Here is a 9,069-nt window from a genome sequence, read left to right as displayed (position 1 = left end):
TTTTAACTTTTAGTTACTTTCTAGTTTAATGTTCTTTAAGTGTCACAGTTTTTACAGCACACAGTATTGGTCACAGTGCTGTGCCAACTCTTCTTTCTGGAGTTATTATCAAAATGTAATTGCCAAGAATTTGTAAGGGCATGATATCAGTGCATTTTAAAACAATTTTCATACAAGTGTTCAAAATATATTTGAAATTCCAGAGAAGTAAGTTAATAACTAGGATTATTTGTTTAAAAAGGACTATTTATTAAAGATATTAGGAATGACTGCCCCAGTTAAGACATCAATATTAACAGTCAGTTCACTAGAAAAGAGGAACAAAATTTGAGAAGAGGAAATACAGCTTAAAGGAGAACGAGGAGGTAATGACAACCATATATCATTAGCAACTGAATTACTCAGTGAGTTTTACCTGAAGTATGACAAACTAGCAATATTTCCACAAACCTCAGGAACTCCATATGCTGTCGGAGCTTCTCCTTTGACAGAAATCAGTAATTTTCTACCTACTTCCATGAATCATGCCATTTATCACTTCAACAATTTTCAATCTCTTTATTAAAGTAAATTCTGAATGTATTTTATTACAACTGTTGATGAAGTTCAAAGAAAATGCTGTAAGTGCAGAGGTCTCCATCAACTCCTTTTAGCTAATTAGGAGTGAGATGCAGCCATGATATCTTCTTCTGCAAATGCAAAATGAGTAGAGAGGCCAAAGAATTGTGCAAATCAGAAAATATTATGAAATGAGGTGCAAGGCAGTACACTTTGTTTCATGTAGACAGTTTTAGCTAAAATTAAATTTAAAAGATGCAGTTATGATAAATGAATTTATAGAGGTCATGATTTTATTTTAAAGTGTGTATTGCTTTTTATTTTTGTCAAATTATTCTTTTCTTTTAATATTTGGTTGCAAAATAATAAATTTATACTTAATACCTTTTTATATAGTAAATACCTTTTTGTACACAAATACATTTTGTTACTGTTACAAATAAAAACTTTAGGTATAGTATTAGCCTTAATATACACAAGCCAACCAGCTGGTATGGTGGTTAAGGTGCCTGGGTTCCACATGGCTAACTATGGGGTTGGAGACCCTGCAGCTTGAAAAACATACAGGAGAAGGCACATGCATACATGTGTGCCCAAAATTTCAAGAGGAGACTGGAGGAGAAGAGATTGTGTTGTGCTCATCTCTTCCTGGTATAAGGGGTGCTTCTCGCTTTCCTTCTCTTTCTCTCAGGTCCTATGCAACTTATAGCACATTAAAAAAATAATAAATAAATAAACAAGATATTACTACCACCTTCTGGCAATAAGTGGAATTGCAAGTATTCAAAGTCAAAAAAATAATTCTAGTACCTTGCTTTGCAAATTGTCTTCTTTAAATAATGATAAATTTTAAAGAATTAACTGACAGTTAGAACTTACTAAAGGATATTTATGAAATACATCGCCATGAATATGACCCAACAATATCCACAAAAGGAATAATATGTAACCAGTGTTTGATGTATCAAGTTCTTCTTTTCTGTCATGATTAAGAAAATGGAGTGCACTCAGAATGATATATGCATTAATTATTATTTATGAGATGTAATTAAGAAAATAAAATTCCCGACTTTTCATTTTGAGCCAAGTTATAAGAGGATTGTTCTTTTCTTCATCAATGTGTATGGTTTTAGTATTTTCTTCATTAATGTATTTAATTAAATAAGTGAATGAATTCATAGGTTGGAAGTGTGTGATTGTCTTTAAAACCTAGGCAGCTTTGAAATTGTAAGATAACATGTCTAGAGTATTTACACAAGAATAAAATGTTTGCATCACCAAAATATAAGCATAATCATAATTTAACTAGGGATACAAGTGAACCAATTTAAGTTATGTGTGTGAATTTTTTTTGGGTTGCAGCTACGTAGGCAAAAAGATCATACTTAAACCTCATTTACATAAAATATTTTAGTTGACGTTTTTGAAATAACCCAAATAATTATTTCACATAACGTATTTATTTGTCTAGGGAACATTTTCAAAATTTAACTAATTTTTTGTTTTTTGTTTCTTTTGTGGGTTTTTTGGAGAGGTTTTTGCTATAGGGTATATGTGCTCGTGAGAAAGACAGAGACAGAGAGACAGAAAGTGGGAAATCACCCCTCAGGGAGGATGGCCATGCCACAATCCCTTCTCCTCCATTCTCCTCTTAAGAACTTGGGCATGCACGCACATGCACCTGGCATGAGTTTAAGCCACTGGGTCTGAGACTCGAACTGGTCGACTACATGGGAGTCCAGCAACATAGTCATTACGCTAACTGTAGGCCCCCAAAATTGAACTACTTTTACAATATAAAACCATGGAGTGTTTTGGAAGAAATACCATTAGTCTCCAGTGGTTTGGTTTCTCTGGAACCTCAGTGTGAGGAGTTGGCACTCTAGAAATGCACTATAATATACAATGAACTAATATGCAGCTATTAAAAAGAATGAACTCCCACCATTTGGGGTAATGTGAATAAGCCTGGAGGACATTGTATTAAGTAAAATAAGCCAGGCACAGAAAGAGAAAAATCACTTTTTTTTTTTGTTGTTGAGATTTTTGCTATAAGGCATGTGCACTTTACAGAGAGACCGAGATAGAAAATGAGAAATCATTTCCTGGGGGAATGGACATGCCACAATCCCTTCTCCGTTCTTCTCTTGGGATTTTTGGGCATGCACAAACACACTCCCAGTGTGAGTTTGAAGCTGCTGGGCCTGGGACTTGGACCGTGATTGACTATGTGGGAGTCCAGTGATATAACCATTAGACCATCTGCTAGTCTCCTCACATGTTTTCATATGTGAAAATGAAAGTGTTATTTTCATGGAAGTAGATAATAGAAGAGTGCTTCCAGAGGCTGGAAAGGGTAGGTAGATGGGTGAAAAAGATGGTTTAATAGATACAAAACTACAATTAGATAAGAGGAAGAAGTTCTAGTGTTCTATTTCAAAATAGGGTAACAGTAGTTAACAGTATTTTACTGTGTATATCAAAATAGCCAAAAAAAAAAAATTTTGAGTGTTCCTAACACAAAATAATAGTGTGTTTAGGAAGATGACTATGAGACTTACTCCAATTTGATTATTCCATATTGTATTTATACATTTAAAATATCACTCACACTGTACCTCATAAATATGTAAAATTACATGTCAATAAAATATGATAATAAAATATCGAGGATACTCCCACATATAACACTTAAGTGTATTCATCAGAACTTATGGCGTATCATTTTATCACCTTGTCTCCTTCATAAGCTGTTGATGCTCTTTTACCAAGGCTTGGAAAGAGATGTGACTCCTTAAGCAGTAGTAAGGATGGTGTAATTTGAAACCAAAGCATCCCAAAGCAGAAATGATGTTTTACAAAGCATGATAGATGAACAGAAACCAGGAGCTGGATAGCTTTACACAGTCTGCACTATTTTCAATAATAATTGTGGGAATATGAAGACTTGAAGGATTCCTCAGAAGACTCTTTTGACAAATAACTTCATCTTCCTTCAGGTGTTTGGGTCACCATGAAGCTTGGTGATACCAAACCTATGAGTTTTAATTTTTGATTTATCTTTTTCTTTTTTTAAGTTTTTTGACATAGGTCACATGTGCTCTCTGGGGAGAAACAAAGAGAGAAAATGTGGGAAATCACTTTCTGAGATGGATGACCATGCCACAATCCCGTCTCCTCCATTCTTCTCTAGGAAGAATGGACACACACACACACACACACACACACAGACACACACCTGTCTGGCATAATTTGCAAGCCACCAAGACCGGGACTTGAATTGTGGTTGGCCATGTGGGAGTCTAGAACCTTAAACACCATATCACCTTCTGGTCCTTAGTTTAAGAATTAAAAAAATAATAATTGTAAAAAGTCTTGTAAAATTAAGCCAAATAATTTAATGCAAGTGGAAAAATTTTTTCTTAAAAAAATCAGGTACATATGAAGAGAGATGTGTAAGATTACAATGTAAATTGTAATATGTGAAGGAATTGGATATTGGTAATGGCAATAAAAACCATACATTACATTTGCTTCTAAAAATGTTTAAGGAAAATAACAGAATACTACATAGCATAATGATAATGATCATAAGTTTTAGACTTCCTCTTTTTTTTTTATAGTTTATTTTTTATTATAATTTTTTTTTTCCCATCGCAACACACAAATGAATTTTCCATCCAATATATACTGTGCGTTGGTTCAATCAAGCACGTCAACATATATGTTCTCAGCAAATAATTTCCCAATTCTTGTGTCCTGCATACCTTGCCTTTTGTTTTACCATCCTAGATTCCCCATCCCCCTCCCTCTGTTGTGACCCATCCTCCTCCCACATTGTCCCTGTCATCCCTGATTGCCCTCCGTGCCTCACCCCTCCCCAAATGATCTGTCAGTCATCTTAATTAGTCTAAGTCTCTCCAATAGTTATCACAGCTGACACATGCCTCTACATGAACTCAAGTCTGACTTTAGGCCTAAACCCCATTGGGTAAAAAGAGCATACTATAAAGTAGAACCCAACTGGGCCCATACCGCTCACTGCAGCCATCAAATATCCATTTTTTTTAAAAATGGTACGAATAGTTTTACCGTTTTTTTTATTTGTTTTTTGTTTTCGTTTTTTTTTTCCTAACATTCATTCCCTGAGCATCATCACAGCGTACTAAATGTAATCTCCCATCTAGAATAAACTGCACAGTGACCCAATCAAGCATGTTATCATCAATAATATTCCACTTCTACTTTCTTGCTTATGCACATATATATGTTTTTTTCCCTCTTCCTCTTTTTTTTAATTTTTTTTTTTATTTTTCCTATGTTTGTCCCTCTGCCCTGTCTCACTCTCCCATTACAATATCCCTGCTATATACAGTTGTCTTCCAGAAGAGTTACTGAAAAAGTGATACATACAAGTAAAGGGAGAGAGGCCACAAGTTCCAACCATCAGCTCATAAAGTTTTTGGTAATAGGGAGCATAAACTCCACTCAGGGTTGGATAAGGAAGGGTCTCCGGCAGATCCACAAGTGTAGGTGAGTCTCCAAGGAATGCAGTTTCAGGAAAGCAGTTCTGGTACACAGGGATAATTATCAGCTGATGCGGCACAGCAGTCATCTTGTAGTTACCAGGAATGGTGTTGTGGGGGTCTGCAGTGTGAGTTGTCCTTGGGTATCTGGCTTCCTTAAAAATGGCAGAGTAGTTCTTGTTTTCCCCTGAGGTAATGCAGGGCTGGTAACTATCATCTTCTTAAGTTGCAAGTTCTTCAACCTTGTTTTCGGCCTCCGGGCCATCCCGGGCCAGAGAGGCAGGGAGGGGCAGGGAGGCCCGTGAGCCCCCCTCTGGCCGCGTGGGGGGCGCCGGCCAGGCCGTTCCCGGCGCGCGGCTGCGCTGGGGGGGGCTAGACTTCCTCTTTTCATGGGTTTACTCCAAGGCTCTGGATAGGCACTAACAATCTTTCATTAACAGTTAATTCATTGTTTAGTTTATGAAAAAAATCAGAGAGAAAAGTCAGTTGAGTTAGACCAGCAACTATACAGGAAGAATATCAAATCATAATCCAAGTCATTTTTCCAGTCTTATTTAGACGTTGGTTTAACTGCAAGACCAAATATGTGCTAGAGTATCATGTTTGAATTTTTACTTTGTTATTTACAACTTCCAATAAAGGAAGAAGATATATACTCATTTACATTTGTTATTATCTCTTTATTTTGTTATTTATTCATATATTTATGACTTTTTACTTTGCTGGAGGGTGTATGCATTTGCCAGAGATAGAGTAAGCACCCCTTAATGGGGTGTGATGTGTGCCATGAACCACACTTCCCAAACCTTCACTCGCGCCAGTACCAGCCTTCCCCTGAACTATGAGATGCTCAGGGAAGAGCATGAGGTGCATGTGCCTGGGGAGCTCTCGCCCGTGTCTCCGATGGGACCAACCGTGATCAACATCCACAGCAAGACCTCGGTGCCCGGCCACGTGGTCTGGTCCCTGTTCAACATGGTTTTCATGAACTTCTGGTGCCTGGGCTTCATCGCGTTCGCCTACTCCGTGAAGTCTATGGACAGGAAGATTGTGGGCGACGTGATCCCGGCTCAGGCCTACGCCTCCACCGCCAAGTGCCTGAACATCTGCACCCTGGTCCTTGACATCCTAATGGTCACTGCCATCATCATTTGTTTCCTTATCGAACCAGCAATAATCCACCAAATGGTTTCAGAGATGAAAAAATATTTCGAGGGCTTCCAGTAGCTGCTTATGGTCCCTGCGCGTGGCCTCCCCTCCACACTCCTGCACTCTCTACTGCCCCGCATCCTGCTCTGTTTACATGGTAGGTTACACTCCTGTGTTTGTCTACAATGGGATTCAATAAAGTGCATGTGTGGGTGAAACAAACAAACAAACAAAAACAAAAACAAAAAACAGCATTGTATTGGCACAAAAACAGACAAGTGGACCAATGGAACAGAATAGAGAAATAAACCTCAAAACATACAGCCAACTGATTTTTGGCAAAGGATACCTGTCAATCCAGTGAGAAAATGAAAATCTCTTTAGAAAATGGTGCTGGTAAAACTGGGTATCCACCTGCAGAAAGATAAGCCTGGACCCCTATCTCTCACCATTAACAAAAATAAACTCAAAGTGCATCAAATATCTAAACCTAAGACCTCAAACTATAAAACTACTAGTGGAAAACACTGGGAAACATTGGTAGGCAAAGATTTCTTAAATAAGACCCCCAAAGAACAGGCAGTAATCCCAAAAATAAACAAGTGGGATAACATCAGATTAAGAAATTTCTGCACAGCAAAAGAAACAATAATTAGTATAAATCAACAACCTTCAGAATGGGAGAACATATTCGTAAACTATGCCTCTGATAAGGGACTGATAAACAGAATATACAGGAAACTCACACGGTTTACCAGAAAAAAAAGTGAGCAACCCAATTAAAAGTTGGACAAATGAGCTAAACTAACAAATCTCCAAGGAAGACATATGAACAGTCAAAAAGCATACGAAGAAATGGACTGATTTTTGAAGTAGATTTAAGGCCTTCTATTTAAGTGTTGATATATTGCCTATGCCCTGCTTATTCTTTCTTGTATAAACTACATACTATATTCATAATGTCTGAGCTATAACTTTAGGTTTCACTTTTTTAAGTGAACCAATAATTTAATGCATTTGCAAAATAATATGATCATCATTTTTCAAAGATTAAAACAAATTTCTTTCACAGTCTTTGTTTCACTCACATCAACTGGATAGACATGTCTTAGCCTGCAGTCTTTATCAAGTCTTTCTGAAACATCCAATTCATATTTCACAGAAACAATTTTCTACCTCTTTGTACTTTATTTTATCACCTTATATAAACGTTAAACTACAGAATCACGATAACAAAAGTCAGTTATATAAAATCATGTTTGGAAATAAACAAGACTAATCCTGGCAATGTTTTGTTTGTTTGTTTGGTTTTGCCATAAAGCATATACATTTGCTAGAGAAACACAGTAAGAGGGAAAGTGAGAAATCACCCCCAACCCAGGGTGGTGGGCCATACAATAATCCCTTTTTCTCCAGTCTTCTGTCAGGATTTTATGGGGGCACGCATGTACACATTCCTGGCACATTCTTCAAATCACTGGGTTCAGGACTCAAGCCATGGAGTTGGCCGTGGGGGGCGCCGGCCAGGCCGTTCCCGGCGCGCGGCTGCGCTGGGGGGGGCTAGACTTCCTCTTTTCATGGGTTTACTCCAAGGCTCTGGATAGGCACTAACAATCTTTCATTAACAGTTAATTCATTGTTTAGTTTATGAAAAAAATCAGAGAGAAAAGTCAGTTGAGTTAGACCAGCAACTATACAGGAAGAATATCAAATCATAATCCAAGTCATTTTTCCAGTCTTATTTAGACGTTGGTTTAACTGCAAGACCAAATATGTGCTAGAGTATCATGTTTGAATTTTTACTTTGTTATTTACAACTTCCAATAAAGGAAGAAGATATATACTCATTTACATTTGTTATTATCTCTTTATTTTGTTATTTATTCATATATTTATGACTTTTTACTTTGCTGGAGGGTGTATGCATTTGCCAGAGATAGAGTAAGCACCCCTTAATGGGGTGTGATGTGTGCCATGAACCACACTTCCCAAACCTTCACTCGCGCCAGTACCAGCCTTCCCCTGAACTATGAGATGCTCAGGGAAGAGCATGAGGTGCATGTGCCCGGGGAGCTCTCGCCCGTGTCTCCGATGGGACCAACCGTGATCAACATCCACAGCAAGACCTCGGTGCCCGGCCACGTGGTCTGGTCCCTGTTCAACATGGTTTTCATGAACTTCTGGTGCCTGGGCTTCATCGCGTTCGCCTACTCCGTGAAGTCTATGGACAGGAAGATTGTGGGCGACGTGATCCCGGCTCAGGCCTACGCCTCCACCGCCAAGTGCCTGAACATCTGCACCCTGGTCCTTGACATCCTAATGGTCACTGCCATCATCATTTGTTTCCTTATCGAACCAGCAATAATCCACCAAATGGTTTCAGAGATGAAAAAATATTTCGAGGGCTTCCAGTAGCTGCTTATGGTCCCTGCCAAGCCCTGATGGCCTGTGACTGGCTGTGGCCGTGGCCTCCCCTCCACACTCCTGCACTCTCTACTGCCCCACATCCTGCTCTGTTTACATGGTAGGGTTACACTCCTGTGTTTGTCTACAATGGGATTCAATAAAGTGCATGTGTGGGTGAAACAAACAAACAAACAAAAACAAAAACAAAAAACAGCATTGTATTGGCACAAAAACAGACAAGTGGACCAATGGAACAGAATAGAGAAATAAACCTCAAAACATACAGCCAACTGATTTTTGGCAAAGGATACCTGTCAATCCAGTGAGAAAATGAAAATCTCTTTAGAAAATGGTGCTGGTAAAACTGGGTATCCACCTGCAGAAAGATAAGCCTGGACCCCTATCTCTCACCATTAACAAAAATAAACTC

General features: G+C 38.3%; 1 protein-coding gene and 1 pseudogene across 1 annotated transcript; both read left to right on the top strand.

The window, feature by feature from the left end:
- The first annotated feature begins 5,870 nt into the window (after window positions 1-5,870).
- Window positions 5,871-6,311, top strand: LOC102501101 (interferon-induced transmembrane protein 3 pseudogene; annotated as a pseudogene).
- A 1,896-nt stretch (window positions 6,312-8,207) lies between these two features.
- LOC102500687 (interferon-induced transmembrane protein 3) lies at window positions 8,208-8,648 on the top strand. The gene has a single exon (XM_006165014.1). It carries the CDS (start codon window positions 8,208-8,210, stop codon window positions 8,646-8,648), a length of 441 nt encoding a protein of 146 aa, XP_006165076.1.
- The last annotated feature ends 421 nt before the right edge of the window (window positions 8,649-9,069 follow it).

The sequence above is a fragment of the Tupaia chinensis genome, unplaced genomic scaffold (genome assembly GCF_000334495.1).
Source record: "Tupaia chinensis unplaced genomic scaffold, TupChi_1.0 Scaffold143788_1, whole genome shotgun sequence".
Taxonomy (NCBI): domain Eukaryota; kingdom Metazoa; phylum Chordata; class Mammalia; order Scandentia; family Tupaiidae; genus Tupaia; species Tupaia belangeri.
The sequence above is the reverse complement of the archived record's forward strand: the minus strand, read 5'-3'. Positions and strand labels throughout refer to the sequence as shown.